This window comes from Elephantulus edwardii, unplaced genomic scaffold (genome assembly GCF_000299155.1).
Source record: "Elephantulus edwardii isolate Elephantulus edwardi_28Jun2011 unplaced genomic scaffold, EleEdw1.0 scaffold00090, whole genome shotgun sequence".
Classification (NCBI taxonomy): Eukaryota; Metazoa; Chordata; class Mammalia; order Macroscelidea; family Macroscelididae; genus Elephantulus; species Elephantulus edwardii.
This window is the reverse complement of record NW_006399840.1, coordinates 4,544,436-4,571,936: the sequence shown is the minus strand read 5'-3', so window position 1 is coordinate 4,571,936 and position 27,501 is coordinate 4,544,436. Positions and strand designations below refer to the sequence as shown.

The following is a 27,501-nucleotide window of genomic DNA, read 5'->3' as shown; positions in this document are numbered from 1 at the left end:
AGAGGTCCCTGACAGCAGATTTTCTGAGTGCAATTCATTGTTTGAATTCCTGACTGCTGGAGCCAAGAGTGTTGACTGTGGAGCCGAGCAAGCTGTGATTGTTAACAACCTCAATCTCTTCTCCATTATGAAAAATATCAAGTTATAGGCAATGAGAAAAAAAATTCTGTCAACATAAGACAAATGGCTAATACAACATTCTTTGAGATACAGTCATCACAAATTATTAAGACATCAACAAATGACAAAATAAGAATGGTCATGGACACAAACCACAAATGACATACAATAATTTCTAAATATGTGAAAAAATATTCATCTCAGAGAAATTAATTTAAGACAAAACATTCCTCTGTACATTACAACATCTCAGAGAAATTAATTTAAGACAAAATATTCCTCTGTACATTACAACATCTCAGAGAAATTAATTTAAGACAAAATATTCCTCTGTACATTACAACACACTTTTCTTAAAATTTTATTGATTTATTTACAAAGTTTGAATACATTGTTTTTCACAAAAGATCCTTCCCATTTCCTTCACCCCATCCATCCATCAAATTAACAACCTACCCCTCCATTTCTACCCTCCCCCCATCTTGGATCCTCATACTTATTCTACAATAATAGTTTTATACAGTATTTGTCCTTGTGGAACTGAGAACAGTATATATTTTAATAGCGTTTATAAGGGTAAAGGAAAATGAGTACTACTACATACTATTGATGCAATTTTAAAAATAAGTGTGGCCATATTTAAAGTGGGGGTGGGGATCTCACTATTTCATTGTGAATTTTCCTGAGAATCTTTTTTTTTAAAAAAAAAAAGAAGAAGAAAGCAAAGTAAAAGAGTAGGCACTAAGGGTTCTGCCAGAGACTTCATGGAATTTGGTTTCTTAGTTTGGAGGTTTAGGGTCATTGTTTCATAGGATATCCTAGTTAGTTGGCCTAGTTTGTGCTTCTGTTTGACCTCTCAGTCCTGGTGACTTAAAAGCTTACCAACATTCATTCAAAACGTAACTGTTCTGTATCCTCCTGGAACAGAGGAAGGACCACGAAGTGGTTGCAGAATGTGTGGCCAAATGCTTCCTTGGTTAACTGTTTCCTTTGCTATGGGGCCAGAAGATCACAGAAAGATTCCAGAGAGTAATCCTGATCTAAAGGGGGAAATGGCAGAATTTCAAAGATTCTCATGGACTCTATAGAGTTTATAGTCATGAAGGGTACATGAACTCCTGAAATTATAGCCTTGAGATAATCTTTAAACCTTATTTCAAAATTAGCCTCTTAAACCAAACAATAATTTAGCTTAATTTGTTAAAAAGTATGCCCTGAACATTATGTTCTATTTTTTTTTTTAACATTGTTCTTTTAAGAACTATCTGTATGTGATATTTGAAAGCTGGGCAATGAATAACAGAAGAATTGATGCCTTTGAGTTGTGACACTGGAGAAGAGTATTGCATATTCCATAGACTGCCAGAAGAATGAACAGATATGTTTTGGGGAAAGTGCAGCCAGAGTGACCCTTGGAGGCAAGGCTGGTGAAGCTTTGAATATGTTGCTAGGAGAGGCTATTCCTTAGAAAGGAACATCATGCTTGGAAAGGTGGAGAAAGACCTCTAATGAGATGCACTGACACAGTGACTGAAGCAACGGGATCCAGTATATCAGAGATAAGGCTGGCATAGGACAGGACAGGAGTCAGGTCTGTTCATGGGATCATTGTGAGTGGTACTCAACTCAGTCCATGACTTACTAATCCCTGAATCCAGAGCACTTCTCATATAGTAGATGACAAATAAATGACATTTTGGACTTCCCCAAAATAACGGAGTGTGTGAGACCTGTTGGATCTCTCCATTCAGAGTTAATGGGGTGAGACAGAGATGTTAGGGTGAGGAGGAGAAAGGATGAGGAGAGCGGAAGGGGAGGCAAAGAAGGTAACAGAGAAGATTAACAACTGTGCAAGCTGTTTACTGGTCATGACAATGAAAGGTCTTTTACGTGTAAACCCAACAGTCTTTAATTACTGATTTACAGGGTGTTTCTCTCCTTGGATTCTAAGAAACTCTCCTAAAAGAAACACCCTGCATTCACCAGGCTTCTCTGCAGCACTATTTACTGAGTCCGTGCAGGCTGTGGGGCTGCAAACAGGGTTCCTGCTGGCAGGGCGGGTGGAGATGAATGTTTGGTCAACAAAACACAGAGTTGGTAAGGAGAAAAAAAAATCCTTTCTCAAGATTACCCTGGAGTCTTTCCAAACAAGGGGAGCACTGCCCTGCGGAACAATCAAGAGGAGGCGACAAGATGGAAAGTTTGCTGTCAGATATTTTAAGTAAGCAAGAAGGCAAAGCTGGCATTAAGTGTCTGTCTGTATTTTGAGGGATACCAGGGTCCTCAACAAAGGAAGTAAAAATAACACAGTGTAGGGACAGGAAGGGGTACTCTGCTTGCTGGACCACTCTGTCATGTTCAGTTCTTGCACCTTTTTGCTTTCATCGCATCGTCTTCCCCAGGCTCCTCAGGTGCTGTGCTTTGAACACGAGCACAGGACCCAGGCTCAGACCCCACAAGCTGAGGGGACACCTGGGGTCACTAGTGGCCACTGGACAAGTGACACTCCCAACCCCAAAGGCTAGGCTCCCACCACTGCTTCAAAAGTTCTCACTGAAAGAATAAGACACCACTCTCAGATACTGTTATCTTTTTATTCTCCATCACCCAGCCTTGTTAAGAACATTACAATAGGCATAAAGGGGAAAAGAATTGCATTTTTAACATCCAATCTACCCAAACAACAGGCACAAAGGGAAGAATAATTGCATTTTAAAAACTTGACTTCTCCAAAGTATATTAAATTATATGAAACCATGCCATATCTCTTAGGGAAAGAGAAAAAAAAGCATTCAAAAATTAAATTTTATATTAAGGTTAAAGATTAAGACCAACCTCCAAGGAAGCAATGGGCAAGGTTTACGTGCAGATAGTATTTTCATTCCAATTTTTTGTTCAGCAGAACTGCTGGGTTGCAGGGTTGGGATTTTAAATATTCAAAAATATTAAGGTTCTGCACGTGTATTAAAATAAAAACTAAGATGCTGCATAGTTTCAGTGGCTTTCAATTTCCTGTTTGATCTCAGATATGTATGGGTGATCTTTGCCGTGAGCCACTTCCATGATGGCAATGGCCTGAAGAGAAAGACAAAGAAATGAGGGGTAAGAGTCCAGCACCAAATCCCTCACACCTCCACCCAGGCAAACTATTTCAAGTTGGACCTCTCTGCTTAAGGCCTAGAATACCAGCAGACAAGCTTTTTGAACCTATGTTTTACATTACCTGGCTTTAAAAGTGTGACACAATTCCATTTGGCAAGGGACTAGTCTAGTCATCCAGTCTCTACTGCTGAGGCAAGTTTTTTTTTCTTTTTTCTAGAGAAGCAATCTAGTTAACATGAAACTATTTTCCCCTCTTTTAAAATGGACAATCTTCCCTCTTTATTTTAAAACATTTTAAAAAAATAGCTACTGTTTTCATTTTTCAAAAGTTACAGAGAACATGTTTATTCAGATGTCTTTCTTTTGTGGTCTACTGCCGACCCTGACACCCAGTGACTCCACGGGACAGAGGACTGCCCTACAGGGCTTCCCAGAGTGTTACTGTTGTGGGAGCAGGTCAGCAGGTCTTTACTCTCATGGAAAAACACGGTGGGTCCACTCTGCGAACCCTCCAGGTGGCAGCCAAGCAGTTACGTGGGTACCGGCCGAGCTCCTCGGGATTTCTTTACAGTGAGGCTGCAGGAAGTGGTGGAATTTCTGGTGGCTTCCTCCCACCCAAGCTCTGTGATCATGAACAGTTTAGTAAACCGCTCTGCACCTCATTTCCATAATTTGTAAAAGAAATAATACCTACTTCTCAGTTATTAATACTCAGTGTTTAGAACAGACATACACAAAACATGTATTAAATGTAATTTACTAGAATTTCTTTTGCTCTTTTTTAATTAAGTATAAAGCTCACAGACAGAAACACTTAAAATCATTGTCCCTTATGTGGATTTTTGAAGGTCTGTGACTATGGCAAGCACTCCTTTGGTTTTGGTTTGGTTTTCTTCCCCACATACCTTTATGTTGTATTATTTTCATCCTCTATCCTACCTCAATAGGAGGCAGGCTAAGGAACAGGGCAGACTTTTAGGAGCCACCTGTTTCAAAAGGCATTCTCCTCTCTCCTGATTTCCCTAACCTCTCAGAGAATATACACATGCCATTGCCTTCACCAAGGAAATACATTATTTAAGAAGAAAATGCCATAGTTTAAAAACTGGACATGCCATGCTTAACTCACACCTATAGCCTGGTTGGCCTATCCTTCCATTTTTGATGTGGGGTCTTATTTCCATTATCTTGAACAGCCTACTGGGCAGCTTTGGCAATCTGGATGATGAGGTCTCCAAATTCCAGCACATATAAATGTTCTCTGATGGGGTATGAAAATAGATTTTTCCCAAGGGCTACAGCATATGGCCTTTGGACATTCACATGGTGAACAATGGTGGGTCAGTATTCAAAAGGGTGGCTGTGAACTGCTGAAGGAGGTGAGGGTCAGGGCCTAGCTGCCCTTACCGACAGCCCAGCATCAACAAGTGAACACACTTAGGGTCTGCAGTCCCCATGGGCCCCGACACCAGAGGAAGGACCTGGAGCTGTGGGCTCAAAAAAAGACCCCAGCTTGAGTTTAGACCCTACCACATACCCGCGACTGGCTAGTTAACCTACATGAGCCTCCATTTTGTCATTAAGAATTGGGGGAGAAATCCTAATTGAGGGCTCTGGCATGCAAACTATCTATCAAGCAACTCTAAATATCCAACCCGTTCCATTTCATCAATATTTGGGAAGGTAATTCTATAAATCCTAGAGTACAGACAAATGGAGAATTCCGTCACCATGGTCTGTGATCCACCCCATAGCCTTAGCCCACTTCCAGGCTTCCTGCAGGAGCAAGACAGTGAGCACTCTCTCTCCCCCATGCTCAGGGCTGAGTCTGTGGCCCAGTCAGTCTCCCGAAGAGTGCATCCATTCATGAGAAGAGGGTGAGTGGAGTACAGACACGGTTCCTGTCCCACTACCACGGCCCAAGGGTGGGCCAAGAGTGAACCATTCTCCATTAAACAGGGCCTTTCAGAGTGTGCAGCCTTATGAACAGGTGCCCCGGGGACACCCAGGCCCTACCAGCACTGACTCGTGTCCAAGGACCTACCTTCTTCAAAGCTTTCTCGCCTGCAGCTTTGTTTTCCAAGCCCATGTACAGCCTGCCAAGCTTCAACCACATGGAGGCCACATTGAGGGAGTACAAAGGATAATGTTTACTGGAAGAAGAGAGAAGAAAACGAGTCACTTGGTCAAAGGCTGCTGAGCTCCGCCCTGAGACAGGCTCAGTGAGGCAGCTATGCTGGCTGAACTCAGGGCCCAATTCTCCACAGAAGCGGGGCCTCAGCGGCCTCAGCAGATTCCCACCTACCCATTACGGACACACTGTGTGTTGTGTAGTTTGTGTGGGTCTCAAAAGCTCCAGAACTACCAGAAGTCCTACCCCAAATCATCTAATCCAGTCCAAATTTCTGTATTTCAGGTATTCCAGGGCTAAAACTCAAAAGTCACTGCTGTTGAGTCAGAACCCCAAGTCCTTGCTGGCCCTCCACTGGGGTTTCTGGGGCTGCACACCACATGGGAGATGTCCATCTTCTCTCCCACAGAGGGGCTGGTGGACTAGAAACCCCAGAGAGGCTCACTCTTCAGGCTTGCACAACACCCTGTGGACTGGGCCATCGGAGCATTCTGTGCCTGTTTTGTTTTATATCAAAGGAAGAGGCTGAAAAAACCCATCCACCCCCCCCCCTAAAAAGTACATGTTTCATTCAGTGCAGGACAGCAATCAGGCCTAAAAATCTCACATTGGAAAGATCAAACTCAATTCAATGATACTGTGTCAGAGCCAATTCATAGCTTACTCTCCAGAGAGTTTTCAGAGGCTGTAAATCACATGGGAGGAAAGTGCCCATCTTTCTCCTACAGAGCAGGTTGTGGATTCAAACTGTATCCCTTTGTGTCAGTAACCTCATTCATTATCACTAAATCACTAGGGCTCCCTTGGGGGTATGTATGTGTTAAGACTTTCTGTCCCATTCTGTGATAGCAGTTGTTCCACTGAAACAGTAAGTTCTCTGAAGTCAAGAGAAGAGCTGTATCTTCCAGAGACACTTTCTTCATTGTCCAGCAGGAGGCTTTACATTCAGTGGAACTCAGGCCTGTTGAAAACAGGGCCATTTCTAACTGAACATCAGAGTGTGTATGTTTTACATTCCAGTTGTTGCTGTTGCATGCTGTTGAGCTGGAAACGACTCGTAGCTGATCCTCCAGCAGGTAACCTGCATAAGAGGAGACTGCCTCTCTTACTTCTCATGAAGCAGCTGGTAGATTTGAACCATGTGCCTTTAGGCTGGCAGCAAAAACTCCTTACCACTAAGTAATCAGATTACCTATGTTCCAGCAGGTGTTTATTTACAGACAAATCTGCTCTACCCAATGTATCCTAAAAGCTTATTCTAAAAAGCTGCAGCTATATTTCTGGGCTAGAGGTAGCCATGCTGCCTGGTGAGAACTTGGGTTTAGGGCCCCAGAAGAGGACTTCAGGGCGGCACTCACGTGGCTAAGGCAGAGTATAAGCACAGACTGGCTCTGCTGGGAGGATCCCAGGCTGAGACACTCATCAGTGATCCCACGAGAGAATTCACTGAGAAAAGTGTCTATGAGAACAGAAGAGTTTCTCACCTTCCTACAAGGAAGGGAACAAATTCCCTTTCCAAGAGCTAGCTTCCCTTTGGGCTCCCCCTGCTGGCTAAGCGGAGAAATGAAGGAGAGGTGGAGGGCAGAATTAGTCGTGAATTCAGACAAAAGCAGAATTTAACAGTCCCCAGTCTCAGAACCTAAGCCAATACCAAGGGCTCCTGATTAGTTTACACACCCAGAGTGCTTCTTAAACACCCAGGTTTCTAGTTTAATGCCAAGACATTCCGCTCCACTTGGCTGGTGGCTGATCCGATCAATGTGCAACATACATGTACTAATGTCCCCGTGATTCAGATCTAGATCTGGGCTTGGAAGTAGCTAGCAAGATGACCAGAAGAAAATGCCTCGGCTCCCGTCAGGCACTCCTCTGAAGGTTTAACAACCGTCTCAGTCAGGAAACTTCCAACTTCACCATTCCAAGTTAACATATTCAACCACTACCACTCGAAGGCAGAGTTGATTCCAGCTCACAACCGAGTGGAGACGTGAAACTATCACAGCCAACCCAGTGCTCCACGAGGTTCCCCCTTCGCACACAGAAGCTGTAATCTGAGAAAGAAGAGATTAGTCCTGGTGGTGAGGTGTTGCATTGCCAACCTGAAGGTACCGGATTTGAATCTACCAGTTGCTTCGTGGCAGAAAGATGGGCAATCTCCTCCCACTGTCTATGAAAACCCGCTGGAGCTTTGAGTTGGTTTTGACTTGACAGTACACACCAACAAGGAGGGTTTCCAATAGGTGGCATTTAACTTGAGAAGAAGGGTGGGAAAAGAAACAAATAGGGTTGTTTTTTTTTAAAAAAACAACAAAACTATTCGGAATTCACTGTTATGGATATAACCCTTGGTAGGGGTGCCCTGGAAAGGAGTATGCCCAGCGCCCCTAACAATGTCTCCCTCAGGGTCTCCTCTAGATGGTTGAGGTAGACCTGGCCAGTGAAGCAGCGCCCTATACCTGTCCCTCCAGATGTGGGTGCAGAGAAGAGAAAGCTGTCCTAGGCATGCTCCAGGCACTGGTGCACGAAGAAGACAACAGCCAGGAGGGTGCATGCTACGAACCACCACACTCCATTCTGTCCCAGGAAGCGCAGAACAGCCACAGCAATCACCTGTAGGGCTTAATAATTTTCTGTCCATAGCGCAGGGCTCCTTCCCAGTCCTGCATGTACAAGCAGACACCCATGGCCTGGTACATCATGTGCAGCATATACACGTTACTGTCTTCGAACACAGAACTCATCTTCTCCTGGCTGAGCTCGCAGATCTCCAGCAGCTCACTAGGGGGTGCTGTGGTGTCAAGGAAACGACAGGCCAGGCATAACCCCCGTAGAAATGTCCCCAAGCAGCCATTTTTAACAGCTGGACCCATGTCCCCAGCCCGAGAAAGCTAATTACATAAAACCAAGCCAAAGTGAAAGGAATGATATTTTTCTTGAAGACATAAACTAGGAAAAACACAGCTTCAAGAGTGAAACAAACCAAAGAATTTTACCCACAGGGAATGGATCCTCGGGTTGGTCACAAATTTAGAATCAGAGATCTTCTCAATCCCAACTGAATTCCAAGTATCTCAAAACAAGGGTCCCCTCCCCTGGAAAGTGTTTTCCTCTGTGGAGAAACACTGCCTCTCTCGGAGTTCCTCCCACTGGGACTACACTCTGGAGAAGCTAATTCCTTCCAGATTCCCCAGGCCAGTCCTAATGCAGTGGTGGTTGGCTTTAGGTGCATTTTCATAGACAGTAAACTCACTGCATCTTCATGCGACTGAGAAGAACTGTCCCCTGGCCTTTCTGGGCTATAATCTTTATGGGAGCAGATGGCTAGGTCTTTACCCTAAGCAGTCACTGTTTGAGTTCAAACTGCTAACCTTTTACCAGGTGAACCCTTAACCAATGCACCCCCGGGACTGTGAGGGAGTGGTTAGAACATAGATTTTGATAGTTATCAAACCTTTTGGCAAGTACTTGACACCTGAAAGCCTTTTCCTATTCTGCTAGATCAGACCCAAGCCTTCCTCCTTCAGTGTCACGTGAGAATTAATTGAGATATGATGACCATTATGAAAATCATGTGGCACTGTTAAATGCCCAAAGTAAAATTCGAGCAACGATGTCAGTCTAGAGACTAAGGTGCACTTAATCCAAGCCACGGTCTTCTCAATTATTTGCTATGCATCAGAGAGCTAGAAGAATTGGTGCCTTTGAATTGTGGTGCTGGAGAAAAGGACTGAACCTAACATGGACTGCCAAGAAAACAAACAGGTCTGTTCTGCAGAATGAAACCAAGTTGTTCCTTGGTTGAATGATTGTGAAGCTCTGTTTCATCTACTTTGGGCTCATGGCCAGGAGGGACCAGTGCTTGGAGACTGATACAATGACTGTGGCAAATGGCAGCTGGTGTGTCAGAGACAGTGAGACTGGCTCAAGATAGGGCAGGGTTCAGAGCTACTGTTCATTGGGTCACGGTGAATCACAGTGGACTTGACAGCACATAACAATGGGCTTCAAGAAACTGGCACTTCCTACTCTGAGGAGAACAAACTCTTCCACCACATGTGCTCCTGACCAAACGAGTCAAATAAGGAGAAATAAGAACTTTAAAAGCATTGCCTCTGGTTGGTTCCACCTATTGAGTGGTCACTAATCCTTCACACATTTACCAGGAGAAATTCCTCCTTCAAAGTTTGGAGTTTCAAAGCCATCTTTCTCCCAATCCCTTTTCCTACCTTCCACTCAGCTCCCTATAGTGAGGATGAAGGACAGTAAACTGTGAGGACAGTTAAAGGATATATTTGTAGTGCTTGGCTCTCCGGAATTCCTCAATGACATTGCGTGCGTATCTGACCATGTCACGGACGGCTTCTGCCTTTGGGGGATCTGTGAGCTTCCGGATTTCCACCTTGGCCTCATCCTGAGAAAAATATCCAAAAAGGCACGAGGTTACCTTCCAGGGAGATATACCTCTCATATAATACAACAAGAAGGGAGATGAACTGGCTCTTCCATAGTTAGGAAAGAGCAAAAGGAAATCAGGCAATGGAGTTAAAGGATATTCCAAACAAACAACAAAAATACTATATAATTATGGAACCCAAAAGCTACAGCTGCCAATTCCAACTCACAGAGATCCTGTAGGACAGAGCAGACTTGCCTCTAAGACTTCCAAGGCTCCAAATTGTTATGGAAGTAGAGTGCCACCTCCTTTTCTTCAGAAGAGCTACTGGCAGGTTTGAAACAGAGCTTTCACCTAGTGGCAGTGAGCACAGCCACTGGCTATCAGTGGTCACTAAGTACCTGCTGTGTTGTTACGTGATGTCAAGTCAAGGACGACTCATAGGGACCCTATCAACAACAGCCCTGAAACCTATTCTATGCTGTGCCATCCTTATCTCTGACATACTTGAGCCCAGTGTTGCAGTCACTGTGTCAACTCATCTCTGGTACCCCTTTTCCAAAGAATAGCCCCTCCTAACAACATGCCCAGAGCATGAGAGAGGAAGCTTCACCATCCTTGCTGTAAGGAGCATTCTGACGGCACGTCCTGTGAGACACATCTAAGAAGCCTAGTTGTCATAATGGGAAACAGACATGATGGTGGGCAACGCAGAGGGTCAGTAAAAAAGAGGAAGACTCTCAACGTGCTTGAGCATGATGGAGATTGTTAGAGTATGCAGGACAGGACAAGGTCTCAATCTATTATTATTCTTGTTATGTGGTTAAGTGCCAGCAATTCCTGGCTCACTCTCTGGTGGGTTTTCGGAAGCAGTAAATCGCATGGCTGCAGACTGCCCATCTTTTCCCCTGGAGCAGCTGGTGAATTCAAACTGTGTTCTTTGGGCTGGCAGAACAAACCCTTACCACTGCGCCTCGAGAGCTGCCTTACTGCTCTTAGCGTGACTTATAGGAGTTGCAGTCAACCTGTTAGCACCTACCAACGGCAACCTAGAATACATTTGCTTCAAGTAGATATTTACTCACTGACAAAATATTAAAGGAATGAAGAGGAATGGCACTGATAAGAATTTGGGCAAGGCTGGGGAAAAGTCCACAGACTCTGGTGAATAGACTGAAAAGCCTAAACATTTTTATTTCCTTTTGCCTCCCCTTAGTCTGAGAAGTCCTTTCTCTTCAAGAAAGTACTTTTCTGGCATGTCCTGTTATTTGTTTAGTCGAATGGGAATGTTCACAGCAGCTGCTGGGAGCAGGATGAAACACACACACACACACACCTGGTCTAACTGGATTCCGTTTGGCTGTCTTTACAAGGCTGCTGAAAAGGGTCTAAAATCTTGGAGGGTACACGCCAAAGCTGAGGGGAACTCATTCTGAAGAGCAGCCTAAGATGGACAGAGGCGGCGAGCCTCTGCGGGGCAGCAGGACTTACCTTGTGTTTGGTGGTGCACTCCTGACACTCACAGGTAAAGAAGTAAGAATCTCTGAGCCGGTCGTTCCTGTCCTCGGTTGGATACAGGAGGTCAATGTAGCTGGTAAATACCTAAGGGGTCCACAAAAGTTGAAACGTGAATCTGCTATAGTGTAACCCTACATTGATGATGCCTGTGGCTCTGCAAACACCTGCTTTAACACCTCGAGTTCCTCCCCTTAAGAGTCAATCTCTCCTCAATTCTGATTCATGGTGACCCCATGTACTTCAGCAGGAACGTAGTTTTCAATGGCTGAGTTTTTGAAGTGCACTAGCCTTTCTTCTGGGTGGACTTGAACTACTCACCTTTCAGCTGGCATCCAGGGACTCCTTTTTTTTATATATATAAATAACATTTTAATTGTTATTTTAATGAACATTTACAGAGAAGTTAGATTTCCATTCATTCATTGTTGCACATCTTACCCCCTCACCCTCCCTTTTCCCTCCCCTTGTTTACCTTTTTAAAAAATATTCATTCATTGTTGCACAATTACCTTCCTCTCTCCACCCCCAGTCCTCTTTGCAATGATATATCTCTTATTCTGGGCTATTGTCATATGTATATGCCTAATCATATATTCATTTTAGACAGCTCTTTCTTTTATCTGTTCCAATCCAATGATCATTATCTATTCACTCTTATCGCAAAGAAATGGAAGCAACCCAAGTGCCCATCAACAAATGAATGGTAGAAAAACTATGATATATTCATACAATAGACTACTACACAACACTGATAAAAAACCACCGAACTTTTAAAACATTACACAACATGGGGGACCCTAGAACACATCATGTAGAGTGAAATATCTCAGTCGCAAAAGGACAAATAGTCCAAGGACTCCTTTTAAACAGAGACATGACCTGCCTACTGTCTTTTGCTGTACACAGAAAACTCGGCCAAACTGGGTAGCTCCTCCGCCCATGGGAAGTTAACGGAGGCCCTGAGACTGTACACTGGAGAGCGAAAGGAAACCCGCTGCTTCTCTGCATCTGTACCAGCAGCAGAGGCCACTTCTCAGGTACAGAAGTCCAGGCCACACCGGGCCAGGATTCAGGTCCTCCTGGGGTGTGGCCCTTGCTGCTTCTGCCTGGCCTGAAGGGAGTCTCTTCGGTCCCAGAGTCTGGAATGGCTCAGATGCTTCCGCTGCCCTCAGTGCTGCCTGTACTGACGGAATAAGAAGCAGGCCTGACTATGTCACCCCTCTCCCCACATCAGCTGCAGTGGAGTAAGACCCTGAGCCCAGAGGGAGGCAACTGGCGGCTCGGGCTGGCACCATCAGGCAGAATGGGGAGACACAGCTTCTAGAACACCAGTCTCCAGCTGCCTTCCAGCTGATCCAGAGAAAGCCTAACCTTTGAGATTGTTGAGGTCTCCCTTCGTTTCTTCTTTTTAAGCCTTGGAGCACGTAGAGGAGACTAACATTTTACTCTCTATTACCTATTCAGTGGGAAAGGCACTTGGTAAGCATCTCACACAATCGGGCAAACGTCTGACTGAACAGATGGACCTGAAAAGCCATGAGTGAGCCAGTCACCCTGAGCACCACCAGGCAGGTGAGGGAAGAGCAGGCACAGGGTTTGATGTGTGCAGGGTGGCCAAGCTCTCCTCACTCTCATTCCCTGAATGATGGGCACCTTTCTCTTTCAAGGGCAAGTAATTGCTGAAGTACTGACTTCCCAGGTAGTCAGAGAGGTCACTGCATTTCAGGTTGTGTGAAAGTTAAGACAGCCAACAATAACAGGAGTTAAGGCTGGCCCTGCCTTACATGGCAAGAACCTTTATCATTTCCTTGGCAAGACTGAAGGACATGTAGTGTAACAAATACAAGAGCCCAGAAGATGGCGACAAAGGCCGCTTCCAGTGTCACTGCCCAAAGCCAGTGTAGGAGACAAAATTGCACTTCTCTACAGTCAGACCATAGTGCAGGTGCCAGGTGACTTACACCCCAACTGCCTGGAATTGTGTGACAAGTCTCGAAGGGCTCGTGGAAACCAGTGGGTCCCTGACCCAACAGGAGACACCCTCCTTGTAATGAATTTAGCAAAGGATCCAGGGTCCAATCTGTCTATCAGGCTTCTTGCTTCCAACTTAGAGGTGGACTAATTAACAACTTCCAGGGAATTCAAATCACATGTCCTTTATTTAACACAATGACACTTTGTTAGATATCCAGATGACCACTTTAAAATACACACTAAAATTTTTATGTTAAATGTACTTTAATAATTTTATTTCTATTTTTTTTTTAATGGGAACTTACTGCTACCAAATCAGTCTCCACTTACAGCGAATCTCCTACTGGCTTCCAGGTTGTAAATATTTAAAGGAGGAGACAAAGTATCTTTTTCCTTCAAAGCAGCTGATGTATTCAAACCACCAACCTTTTTGGTTAAAGTGTGACACAATATCCATTCTGCTACCAGGGCACTAGAAAGTATGTAATGGCATCCCCTACAATTACTGTGTTTTACTAAGACTATAGAGCACACATTGAGCAATTTAGTAGGGAGGGCTTTGGGGGTAAGATATCTTGTCAGGTGGTCAAAGAACTGCTGTAATGGAAGGGATCTCTGAGTAGGTGACAAAACATGGGTTCCTCTGACAGACATGTCACCAGCTGTGCTCTCAAAATAAACCCAAACAAAAAAGCTACTGCTGCCTTCAGGGAGTCTCTGAGTGGCATAACTGTTTGATACACTGAGCTACTAATGGAAAGACTGGAGTTCTGAGTTCACTGGGAGGTACCTGAGCAGAAACTGGCAACTGACTTAAAAAAAAAACAAAAACAAATTAAATCAACAATTGAAAACCTATGGAGCATAGTTCTATCCTGACTCACGAGTTCGAGTACGGTTGATTGGTTTAATAGGGGGATTAGTAGTAAGGAGTTGTGCTGCCAACCCAAAGGTACAAGGTTCGAATCCACCAGCTGCTGTGATTTACAGCCTCTGAAAACCCACAAGAAGATCACTGACAAGTAAGTTCCAACTTTACGTCCTCTATTCCCCTAATCATCTGAATAAGGGTCTCATATGTGTATGTGGAATAGGGACATCATGAAACGTTGATAGGTCATTTGGATTATTGGTTTAGTAATGTGACTCTTTGGGCCACTTGATAGGTCATTTGGAATTGAAGTTCTTCAGCTACTATTGGGTTCCTGGATCTCTTTTAAAGAAGGACACTTTTGACTGTTTCTGAGAGAATAGGCAAAATATCATTAATTTTAAAAATAAAGCTCAAACTCAATTGTTTGGCAATAAGAATACACAGACTCTAAGAAGAATCAGAAACTTCATGTCGCTCACTGGAGACTTTTCTCTGCAAATCTACAACCCTCCATGGGAAATTCAGTGCAGCTGAGTTCATTCCTTCTGGATTCTTCCTGACCAAACAATGAAGCAGCCGGCACCATATGGAGGCCCTAAATAGTACAGCCCCAGGAACCTCCAGCCACAGGTTATCAATGTGTCATTGGCCCTTAGAGCACCAGACCTGGAATGCTCTAGTGACCCTGCCTGGACAGTCTAACAGCCCTGTATAACCGCCAGCCGACACACTTTGGTCCTGTCACCATGGGCCATGCACTCACCTCATCTCCCGGGTTGATTTCCTGTACAGCTCTTACTTCTGCCAGCGTCCCCTTGTAAGTTACTATCACGTTGGGGCAACAGCTATGATTCATCAGTGCAACACTGTCAATCAGAAGAGAAAATTCCACTTTTTCAGTAAGGGCAGGAGACACTTAAGTGACTCCATGTGGCTGCTCAATGCTAAGTCAGAGCAACTGCTTCTTTTTAACACAGAGGGGGACAAAAAACCCTACTCCCTGGCTATCATATTCTACAGGTTGGTCTGCATGCCTTTATTTTCATAACCCCTAAACCTTTAGCAATGCCCTTTGGAGGACAAAATGACTGAAGACTCAACTAGCAGCTAAAAGGTTAGGGGTTCAAACTCACCGGGAGGTACCTCAGAAGAAAGTTCTGGCAACCTGCTTGCTAAAGATCAGAGTCAAATAAGGGCCTTCTCTGCACATGTGGGGTCGCCATGAATGAGAACTGGCTTGAGGACAACTAACATTAGTCACCTTTAACTACACTGAAAAGTGCAATCTAGAACTCAAAACATGCTTTTTTTTTTAAGGAAAAAAGCTGAAAGTAAGAAATAACAAAACTCCACAGTCTTTTCTGTTAAGATGCTAGATTCAAAATCCCCAGAACCTACAGCTAATTGCCACTCCACTGTGTACTATGAAAGACAAATGGGTTGTCATTTCCAAGCCATGTTATACATTAGTGGACTATTTCTATGTGTTTTCTTCAGATGTGGAGAAAGTGTCACCACGGGGGATGCCGGTTCTCTAAGTGGCTGCTTCTGATCCCCTCTCCCCTCCCCCTGCAGAAACCACCAGAGTCTCTCAGCACCTCAACTTCCTCATCAGGAAAATTGGGACATTACTCTTCCTGCTGTCACTGTCTGCTTTTTAGGGACGGTGAGGAGGATAGAGATTCGCCTATCTGAGGGGCTTTGAGCTTTCTGATTATATCAAGGTCAAAGTTCTAAGAACAGAAATTTCTAAACTACAGGGGAAAAATGCTTGATCTCTGAAAATGCTGTCTTTGAAATCACAATGCCGATATGATTTCAGCCCAAAGAGATTTTTTCCCCCAATTAAAACTGCCGGAAACTAGGGCTGGTAGTCTTGTGGGGCACTCACATCCATACACATAACTGCTGTTGTGTAGGGAGATCTCATCTTCCTGACATGTCAGTGGCCAAAATCCCTCACTTATTTGTCCCTAGAAGGCAAGAGAAGAGGGAATGCCATGTCTGACAAGGGCTTGTCCCATGCTTGGATGAAAATGGGTGCTGTGGATGTGGAGGGAAGAGCCACCTCCAGTTCCAGTGGCCTGAGTGAGGCATGGTTGGCCATGTACCCTGGGCAAACACATTGTGATTCCACTGTCTCGGTCTTTGAAAGCTTGCACCTACTGTCCTGGCGTTACAGGGGACTCAGATCCTAGGAATAAGTCAACTGATACACCTACTACATGGCTTTACGGGGCAGGGAGGAAGCAAATGACTGAAGTCCAGTTATACACATCATCTCGAGTCTCCATGGAAACTCCTCAGGCTCAGTGAACTGGAGGTGTCTCTTTAGTGAAAAGGCGAAACACGTGCTCACGGTGCTACAACTTTCTCAGACAACATCACTTTTTGCCCTATGTATAGTCTTTCAGAAGCTGCTATGACCTGAACTGTGTCCCCCAAAACAGATGTGCTGAAGTTGTAACCCTGCTGGTGAACATGACCTCATCTGGGGTAAGTTTTTCTTTGCAGATGCTGTCAGGATGTTAAGAGGTTACACCAGAGTAATCCAAATTTCTAAGAGGACAGAGACAGACATGCAGCATTAAGATAGCATGTGAGAACCTCCTCCAAGCCCCAAGGCACTGAAGGAAGCAAGGCTTCCCCTTAAAGCTACCAATGAGAGCAATCTGGTCCCCTAAATTTGGGCTTTAGTCTCTTGATCTATGAGACAATCACTTTCTCTTCTCTACACCTAGCACTCCTACCAGTCCCAGGAAATACTCAGAGCAGACATACACACCCCCCTCACAACAGCGTACCCTAGCCCACCCCTCCTGGGAGTCTGCTGCAGCGGCTCAGACTGTCATCAGGAACCTTCTATGGAGGATCTCTACATTCTCTTCCTCATTTTCCTTTTCCCAAAGGGTCTTCCCCCCTCAAAACACTTCTTTCCTTGCTATCACAATTCAAATTACAGAAGACATATGGGCCGTGTTATGATGCAGGTCAAGTTTTTTGTTCCTCTGGTTCAAACAAGCTTGAAACAGACACTCAAATGACACAGGCCTGTATAATTCCTCTGCCTCTGACCTGTGTGATGCATGGAGTGTGGCAGCAATAGACTGGCACCCAGAAGCAAATACTCATCTGTGGCAAGTGCCCTGTGATGAGTGCTCGCCAAGACACATCCTCAACCTAGAGCCAGTGTGCCTCTCAAACCGAAACCACTGGATAGAATGGACCCACAATGTGGCTTATTCACACAGGGGGTGCAGGAAGGGCCCCGCTAAGCAACAAGGGTGTGATTTCAGGGGGCTAGGTCATTTTGGAAATATCCACTCTACCCAAGAGACAATGGCAAGGCCATTTAAGTAAAGATACAAAGATCTCCATTTTCCAACTGGCTAGCTGCTCCTGAATTGTTTGAGAGAAAACCCCTAGAGTTCTTTGAAACTGTTCTCCAGTTCATTACCCTCCCTCCAAACTGTACTGTTTCTGGATGGATATTTTTCTAAAGGGAGCGATGGAGAAGAGGCTCATAGATTCTCCACACAAGTCTGTAGCCAATTCTTGGTTGGCAATTAATGTTTCCCTTTGAGAATAAAAAAAACCCCAAAGATTTCCAGAATCACAGACATGCAGAAGGCAAATTTCTCAGCAGGACATAGGCTGTTTCTTCTACACACACTATAAAATGTTCTTTAATAACAGCTCTCTGCCTGGCAGGACTTAATAAGCAACTGTTCTCTTAACTACTACCTGCAGATCCTTAAGTGCAGGGGAAATATTTTCAAATCTGGCAGAATTAAAAAGGTGTCTTAATTCACTTTGAGTGTCATGTCTGTCACATGCAGTTAGGTGGGTTATTTAAATATCAAAAAATTAAATTAGTGTTAAAATTAGTTAAAAAAAAAAAAAGAAAAGAAATGAAGTCAAACTCAGCCTACTCAGGAAATATTGCTGAACCCAAATGAGAAAGTTCTTCATCCTCAATTGTGAAGCCGTTACAGTTAACCTGTAGTGAGAGAAGGAGAGAGAGAAAGGAGAAAGTGAGCCAAAGCTTTTCCCTGGAAAGGAATAATTTATTTTTGACCTTTAACAAATTAATCAGAAACATGTTCTGGTGTAGTTGTTTTAAAACTTTTTTTTTCTTTTTTTACCAAAAGCACCCTTTGTGAAAACAAAATTTAGACATCAGTTCCAATTACAAACAAATGAATGCAGGGTGGCTAAGTCTGCAGCAACCCTGGTCCAGTTTACCTACCCAGCCACATACTATGGCCCAAGAATGCCACTGAGGTGCCCAAGGGCCCATAGATAGGAGTCTGCATATTTGCCAGGGAGTTAGGAGATCTATAGTCTATCCCCACCACTTTTTCTGATCTTGAGGTCACCATCGAATCCTTAATTTTTCTCCCATTAAAAAAAGAGTTGCTGAATCTGGTTGTTTACTTCACCTACTGACTGTTCATCCCCTCGAGAGGCACAGCAGCTGAGGGCCTGAAGCTCAGGAACTGAGACTCTGTGGTCTGCTTCTCAGCTACTTATCTTATGGAGTGCTGGCATTACCATATCAAGGGCTATCCTCATCATTTTGGGAGTTAATTAGAGCTAAGCAAGTTGAAGCTGAGGATCTGGCATTCTCAAGTTCTAAACCACTCCATGTACTCCTTCCACAGAGACTTAAGGAGAGCTCTTCTGTGCCAGGCAGTGAGGATAGAGTGATAAACAAGCCAAAAAATGGCCCTCAAGGAAGACCCAGTCTACTGGCACATCCAGGCTACTCAAGCGGGTTCTGTTTTCAGAGCTGAATGGGAAGTGCCTCTCAGTCCAGAAGGGATTGGTGACGTGCACAGTGTCACAATGGCAGGAAGAGGCAAAGGCTGAGATCCTTACTTCCCTCACAGTGTTTACAAGGCCGAGGAAGGCAGACTGGAAACACTCTCCTCACACCTCAAAACCAAGATACCCTCACAGGTTTATTTCAGATTAACGGACGAGCATAACATTAGCATCTGCTGAGCATGCACTATCGGCCAGACACTACACTGGGGCATGTTCAGTTAACATTCTTCTAAACGTTCAATGCTACACTCACATCATTACAATTCATTTCACAGATGTGGACAATGAGGCTCCAAGAGGGTCAGCAGACAAATGGTTCAAGGTCATATAACAAAACAGGAAAAGAATCAGAACTCACACTAGATGTTCTGGCTGCCAAACCTGGTCTGTTCACAATATTCCATATTTCTTTGACTCAGCATTAATGTAGTTCATTTAACCTCAAATTAACAGGCCAAGGCCAAGGCTTAGGGATCTAGCTACACACAAAAGCAGGGCAATGATGAGCCTGACCTGCAATATTTCATAACTCAGAATATAAAGAGGAAAAGGTGACTGTTAGTGAAACAATTCATGGCCTTCAGGATCCTGATGGAGCTGGACATTTATTCAACATTGTGTCAACTCCAAGAACTCTGACCTCAGGACATGAACCAGTGACCATGAGCCAATGACCGTCAACCAGCATTAGGTGACAGTCAATTAAGATTTAACTCAATTTACTAGCATGTCAATTCTCCAAACTGCACACTTTACTAAAAAGCCCCTCATACACTAAGAACCCAACCCCATTGCCATTAAGCAGATACTAACTCAGGGTGATCCTTCATCTGGTTTCCAAAATTTGTTTGGAAGGACACTGCACATCTCTCTCCAAAAGACCGGTGAGTGGATCTGAAACATCAACTTTTCACTTAGCAGCTGCATGTGTAACAACATAATGCAACACCAGCTAACAGACAAATGATCTCAGAATGAAGCCAAACATGCTCCAGCGGAGTCTTGTGTCCATACTTTATGTGCCCTCAAGTTGGAACCGACTTCTAGCTGATGCTCCAGCAGGTTTTCAGAGGCTATAAATCACACGGTGGGAGGGAAGGGAGAGTCTTTCTCCTTTGGAGCAGCTGGTTGATGTGAACCTCACGCCTTTGGTTTGGCAGCACAACTCTTTACTACTAAGCCACCAGAGCTCCTTGTGCCCAAAGACAACAGTAAATACTTGCAGAATGAGAGAGAGAGAGAGAGAGAGAGAGAGAAGCTAGAAACAATTTTTAAAACTGAGCTAGGTTTTGAAAATGCCCCATGAACTCTGGGGCCTCTCTGGTAGAGAGGGCTGCTCCTTTGCTTGTCCGTCTCTTTCCCTAATGACAGCCCATTTCTCTGAGTCTACACTCTTCAGACACCAACGTTCTGTCCTTCCTCTTACTCTGAAGAAGCAAGTGGGCTTCATCATCAGCCACGCACAAGTGTCATTTCTGTCCATTTCTGGGAGCTGGTGATGGTGCTTAAACCAAACCACACAACAATTTGCTTGCCAGCTTCCCTCTCTCCAAAATATCCCTAGAGACAAAAAAAAGTGAGCTTGCATATTAAGAAAGATGAATGAGTCCGTCTTTTTTTTTCTCTTCTCCAAAGTTAAATCAGATGTTAACTGCTTTGCTAAAACTATTCTCACAGTTAGCATTTAGACTAGATGGAATCGGCCACCAAAAATACACTTCCCAGGCATGCATGTCTCCGGTGGTTAAAATGCTGTCAGAAGAGGGTGGTCACGCTGTAGAGTCAGCTAGTTCTGCATCACATCTAAGTAACCCACCACACCTTCTCACCACCCTCAGAGAGGAAAGGGCTGAGGCTGGAACAGCACACAGGCAGCTGGGTGCTGAGAGGCAGGCCGGACAGTGGCCTGATGTGGGAGAAGCACTTTTACTGCTTCAAGTTTTCTTAGAGCAAAGTTCTTTTTGAAAAATTACACAAGAAAATAAGATGTGTGTATGTGTGTGCCTGTGTATGCAGGCATCTATACACATACCATCTCAGGAAGACTACTAAGACTTGACACATAAAAATAATAGTCTGTGAAGGAGTCACAGCTACTTTTTTTAGTCAGACTTGTGAATTTGAGTAGTGTAGATAAAGGGTGCCATAAGTCAATTCCAATGTGTAGCAATCTCATTTAACAGTGGAGAACTGCCTCCTGCTGTTTTCTTGGCTGTAACCTTTACAAAAGGAGATGGCCAGGTCCTGTTCTTGTGAGCTGCTGGATACGTTCAAACTGCCCAACTTCAGGAGAGCAGCTATTTCAGCACTTGCATGACCAGGGCTTGCTGAAAATTTGTCTACTTGCTGAAATTTATTCGTAACACCGTAATCAATACTCACGGCACTCCTATGGGTCATTCACCAAAGGCTCAGAGCAGTGAAAAATTCAAGTCACTCCCTTACATGTTCCTAGCTGAGTTCACACAGGTGACACTATGCCTTCTTGTTTTAGCTCTCATGCTGTAAATGCTCGTCCTTCTTACGGTCTACTTAACTGGTATGCTTTGTTTTTTGTTTTTCCATTTTTGTGCTTTCTGCTGATTATTATAATGCTTAAAATTATTCCCAAATATAAATAAACTTCATTCTGGGCATCAGTTATATTACAGTGCTGCTCCCCATGAATTCAATGCTAATGAATCAATAGTGTATATTAAATAAAGTGCCTATAAATAGAAACCATTTTCAATATAAAAATCGAACCACAAAAATACTGTGTGATTAGAAGTTCACAGGTATCTAATTTTGCATTTCCCCCAGGAACAAGTATATATATATATATATTTTCATTCACTATTTGAGGTGACTTTATTGACCATAACTATGTAAGTATCAATACTATACTGTAACACACACACACACACACACACACACACACACACACACACAAAGTGTTTTACCTCTTTTTCAGTCCAAATTTCAAAGATTATGAATAATTTTTTCCTACAAATATGTTCCTACTTATGGAATCTAATCTGTGATTTTGGATATGAAAATAAAGTCCCACATCAAAGCGACACTGAGGAATCGGACCAGTATTCATTACCTCGCTGGAGAAAAGCTATCAGCTCTCACAGTTAGAAGTGATGAGAAAGTATCTTACAGGTATTTCAACTCTCCTGCTTTCTTACATAATCACACCCTTTTCAACCCAGGGGAAAAGAAAATCAAGTATTTCATTTTTTAAATAAAAAAAAAAAAAGTGTATTTTCTCATTTTTGCATCCAAATCCAATGTGTTGGGAAACTATGGTATAAATCCAGGGTACTATTATGAAAACAGGAAGGTATTTAATTCTCCTAACTTAACAATGAAATTAAGCCCCCCGTTGTTTTATTTAAAATAAATTTTATTAAAAAATAGCATTTCCCTCCTAATTTTAACAGGTACACCCTAGACCTGTCTGCATAAATATTAAACCTATAAAGAAATTAGTTGAACTGTGAACAGCATCCAGTGAGAACTGATGGAAGACTCATTTCTCTCTTTATATATGTACTTTCTCTAATTGATAGAATTGTAAGAGCTTTTTCTGTTTTTCTTCTTCTGAGTGAATTTTTTTTTTAGCCAAGCAAGCTGTAACTGTTAACAACCTCAATCTCTTCTCCATCCATATTATAACCTATTTTTTTTTAATTTTAATGAAAGTTTACAACAACTTTGGATTTCCATTCATTCATTGTTGCACACTTTCCTCCTTGCCCACCCTTCCTCCTCAGTTCACTTTTCTCTTTGAAAAGTTAAAAAAAAAATTCTTTCATTGTTATACATCCCCCCCCCCCCCCCGCACCCCCTCACCCCCTGTCCACTCCACTATGCAGCTTTCATTCTGGACCCTTGTCATGACAATAATACCTAATCATATATTCCTCCTAAACAGTCTCTCCCTCATCTGTTTCAATGCAGTGTGCATTATTTATCCCCTCTTAGTTTCCCCCTAAACCCGATGTCAGTCCTGCTTTACAACACTGGCACTATGCGTATTTACCCTTTTGTGACTTGAGTATATTTTTTTTAAGTTACACAAGCTCACCCTACAAAACCACCACCAAAAAAAGGCAAAATTTCCCCACAAGTCAGAAGATACTCAATTGTGAAATATTTTTCATAAGTACACATGTATAAAAACAACATGAATGTATATTTTCATATTACACATTTTCTCATCTATTTTAATACTTAATGCTATTTCATTCTCTATATCTAGATAGTCTTTGTAGCAATTTTAAAAGGCCACATAATTTTCTACCATTACATGGTTATGTTTTAATTTATTTAACCATCTAGGACTGCTGCCTCTTTATAGTATTTCCTCTTCTCCCTCCTCCAAGGACTTTTAAAAGAATTCAACTTGCATATAAATTTCATAATCTCTCACTAGCTCTTTTTTGTTTGTCCTTAGGATAAACTCCTGAAAATAAAAAAATAAAAATAAAATAAAAAAGCCTTAACTGTCCACAGTATCTAATTACAACCTGATGTGCAAAGGTCAAAAGCTGTAGCAGGGAAAGGAGCTATTTGCATCCATGGGGCAGTTCTCATCTCTGAGGTTATTTGCAACAAGTGCAGATCTGGCAAGGAACCACTCGTGGATGTATGAGGGAAAGACTCCTGCTGTGGTAAGTCAGGTCTGCAAGAGCATCCTTCAGATACAAACGGTAGATGGATGAGCCACTGACGGTGCCACTGCACCTCCTTCTCGTGACCTGGCAACACCCACAGCCGAGCTGTTCCATGAGCACCTGACTCCAGATATTCAAGCACACTACAGTTGCTCTGTTTAGAAATCTCTCTAGTGTTGTGTTCTCCCCCACCCCTGACAATTATTTCTGATTTTGGTTAACCTACGATTCTTTAAACAAGGTTCCTTAGCTTTCATCAGAAAAGACAGAGTGTTCACAGAGTTGGGAGGAATTGAGAGGAAAAGAAAAAAACCCCAAACAGATAGGTATTGCTGTCTGAATGACAGATTATGTTAAGAAGAGTAAAATTTCATACAGTTTAAGTTCAAATACCTGATCTGATGGCACCATGAGTTTTTTTGGTGTTGTTTTGTTTTTGTCTTTTGTTCTTAAACTTCAAATGGTCTTTTTAGGGGCAAAGAACGGTCCCTGGGAAGCCCCAATGGTCTGTACTGGACTAGTAACCTCAATGCTGGGGGTGTGAAGTGACCCAGGGCACCACAGAAGACCTGCCATCAGCTTCTGAACAGATCACAGCAAGGAAGGCACATGAGTTGCTCTACCTATAATGCACAGGGTCACCATCAGTTAGAGCAGACTTGATGGCAGTGGGATCTTTTGAAACTGGCCATAGCACCGACCTACTAGTCACTCACTCATTTGTTTTGTAAAGTCTTTCTGAAGTGGAGGGGAATTTTCTGCGCTCATCAGTGAGAACCAATTCAGAGAAGGACTGGATATGTTGGAGGTCACCTAAAGGCTATGGCAAGCGGGGGCAAAAAAGGGCAAGAGCCTTGTCATTGAGTAGACACCTTTGTTCCATTTTTCCTGCCTTCACTATGTATGCGCTGGGATAAGACTCTGAGAGGGGCAGGCTGCAGGCAGTGGTGCCCGAGGCTGCCACACTTACCTGTGCAAAGAGGACTTCCAGGCTCTCAGTGCCAGGGAACTCCAGGTGCTTAGAATAAAAGTGACGGAGAGCAGCAATGTCACTCTGGATCAAGTCTTTCTTCTCATTGTCTAGCTTATCCAGATCTGTGGATAAATAATCAAATCACTCACTCACCAGAGAGAATACCCTGGCTTTCTAGCTATATCCTACTCTTCCTTCTGTAACAGGTGCCAGAGAATATTGGTCTGAGGGTCAAATCTTGAGAAAAGATAAGCATGACATTTCTCCTTTCTTCTATCTCCCTGACAGCTGGAAGTCACCCAGTCCAAGAAATGCCAACTGACCACGAGCAGTGAGGTCAGGAATGAGCGGCAATGACTGATAACCAGCCTCAGTCCAGTCCCAGGCCCCCACATGGCCCTGGAATCTGTGTTATGGTCAAGTTTTGGTGCCTTCCAGTAAAGGCATCAGCTGTTTAGAGAGCAATGCAATTCAACAAAGATCCAAAAATATTCAGCAAGCCAGCAGAGGAACTGGAGACAGCTAGGGGTGCAATATTTCAGTGTGTGAGTTCCTCAATTACTTCCCAGTAATCTGGTCAAACCAGGAAAAGAGGTAAATTTATTTTTCACAACAGCATGTGAAACAAAATAAAAACTATTAATTAAAATTACCACCAACACTCCCATATACACCAACTATACCCTTTCTTTCTTCAACTCAGCCTAATACACATTAAATTTAGGCATAAAAAACTCCTCAGCTGGCCAGCAGGAACACTCTGGGTTTCAGACTTACGTGATTCAAACTCCTTCACAGCTAACAATTTCTCTGATGGTGTCCTCTCTGGGGGGTGGATTTTCTAGTAATTGGGAAAGAAATCACAGACATACATTTTACCAGTAGGTGCAAAAAAAGTGTTTTCCCTTTCAAATCAACAGGAAGGAAAAGGGGGGGAAACGGTATACTGGTATTACCCAATGAAGGAGAAAAAGCTATCCAAGGAATCCACAACTTGGGCTGTGAGAATGTCTGCCCCATATCCAAATTCAAAACGCTCTTTTAAAATGCCTTTACAGCGTTCCCATTGCGAGCCTGTCACTGCCGTGTCCCTAACACCCTGATAATGCCATGCACACAGTAGGCTCAAGAACGCTTATTATGGGAATGAATGAGGGCTGGAAAAACAACTTTTTAGGGCCCTTACTTAAAAGGACCATGTCTGCCGACCAACCATCCTATTTATTATTTCTCCTTCTAAAAAGGAACAAAAATCAAACCCCCCATCCATTTTACACTTTCTTTAAGCATAGGCGAAAATGATCTCAAATTCGGTGTTTCAAAAAGACTCTTTTGGTTGTATCTGGGAGCCCAGATCCACTTGAAACGTGTTGCTGGCTTTGTTCTAGACACCCCAAGAGGAGCTAACAATAGTAAACCCGCTAGGCTTTGAGGACATGAATAAACTTGGTGTTGACAAGAGCTCAAAAGCAGAGCTCGAGAGCTGGCCCAAGGCCGTGTCTTTGTATCTGGCTATTCAATCGGAGGATACAGGTGGTCTTGCGGGGCGCACTCACCTCCCTAGTTAACATGTTAAGCTTCCCCTTGGTAGTTGGGTAGCCTGTCTACTCTAATCCTTTGCAAGCCACTAGAATACAAATGGTCTGTTTTTTTAATCACCGAGTCCTATGGAGATGAAAAGATGGTCAGGTAACTTTTCATTTAAATGGACTATTAGTGGTAGTAGTAATTATAATAAAAGTTGAATGAGCTCTGTAAACTCATCACCACATTCAGACCCCCCTGCCGGGGCCAAAACCTTTCCGTAGTTCCTTTGTGCAGCAGCAATCCTCCATTCACAGGATGCATCTTTATAAGATTAATAAGTCGTCTTGACTGAGAAAGCTTTTCATTCAGGAAAGTAAAGCAGATTCCTCGAAAGTTTTCACTACAAGATTATGAATAAGACCCAGAAGTGAGGAGAAAGAAAACGGTAGACTGAGCACCCAGTCCTCCCACGATGCTGACGATGCTGGCTTCTTCATTCTGACATGCTCATCCGATAGTGACCTAGCCATTCCAACTGCTCCGACCCTTTCTGACAATCTAAGTACTTCCTTCATTGCCCTGTGATTGAAAAGGTAAGTGCTACTATCATTAGGATAGAGTACAAATCTGTGAGCTACTGAACATGGATGACTCTAGAATAAATAACGCTGACTGACATAAGTCAGTCTCAACAGGACAATTACGGTACAAATTACAACTCCTCATTGGCAAATGAGTCAGCAGGAACTAACTCATAGCTGACCCTCCAGCAGGTTTTCAGAGATGTAAATCGAATGGAAGGAGACTGCCCATCTTTCTCGGTGGAGCAGTGGGTGAAGTTCATGCGTATAAGGAGCCAAGTTTACACACTCGTTTTGTTCTGTGACAATGATTACAAGTGATTAAAGGAACTAACTATAATGTCTCATCACTTATTGTATACGCCTTTCCCTTCCCCCAGCCTATCTATTTATCATGTTTTGCTCCACTCCCTTCTCCTCTCTGTTAACCCTCCAGGATTGAGTCTATCTGTGTGAAAACTTCATGTTCTCACTTAAAGGCTCTCTTCAACAGTCTTGGGTAATCTGAGTCAGCAAAATGGCATTTCAGAGAGCAAGTGACATGAGCTGAAAACAATGGAATGATGACCTCAGGGTTATGAAATGTTCTCCTTATGCCCAGGCAGCCCCAGGGTCCTAATTTGGTCTGGGGAGAGATACATGCTGATCATTGCAATCACATAAGCAGAGAAAAATTTTAAAGGTGGAGAGAGCAGTAGGTCTATAGGAGTGAATGAAATTACAGTTTTAAAAGGTTTCTAACACAGAGATCTTGTCACCAGCTCTTCTTATTAGCAAGAACCTTTGAGGAAATACACCTTCCAAGGTTCAGACA

The 27,501-nt window shown here is 43.4% G+C and overlaps 1 protein-coding gene across 1 annotated transcript in view; it reads right to left on the bottom strand.

Annotated features, from left to right (window-relative positions):
• Positions 1-2,820: 2,820 nt before the first annotated feature.
• The window catches only part of SMYD2 (SET and MYND domain containing 2), a 172,721-nt gene continuing 148,040 nt past the window's right edge, over positions 2,821-27,501 (bottom strand). The window contains exons 6-14 of the mRNA XM_006890569.1: positions 25,357-25,420; positions 24,577-24,701; positions 18,045-18,112; positions 14,876-14,978; positions 11,238-11,348; positions 9,644-9,764; positions 7,964-8,138; positions 5,267-5,375; positions 2,821-3,195 (exon numbers count right to left, since the gene is read on the bottom strand). Coding sequence (XP_006890631.1) covers positions 3,115-3,195; positions 5,267-5,375; positions 7,964-8,138; positions 9,644-9,764; positions 11,238-11,348; positions 14,876-14,978; positions 18,045-18,112; positions 24,577-24,701; positions 25,357-25,420 — 957 coding nt within the window. The 3' untranslated portion in view covers positions 2,821-3,114. The remainder of the gene's footprint in view (positions 3,196-5,266; positions 5,376-7,963; positions 8,139-9,643; positions 9,765-11,237; positions 11,349-14,875; positions 14,979-18,044; positions 18,113-24,576; positions 24,702-25,356; positions 25,421-27,501) is intronic.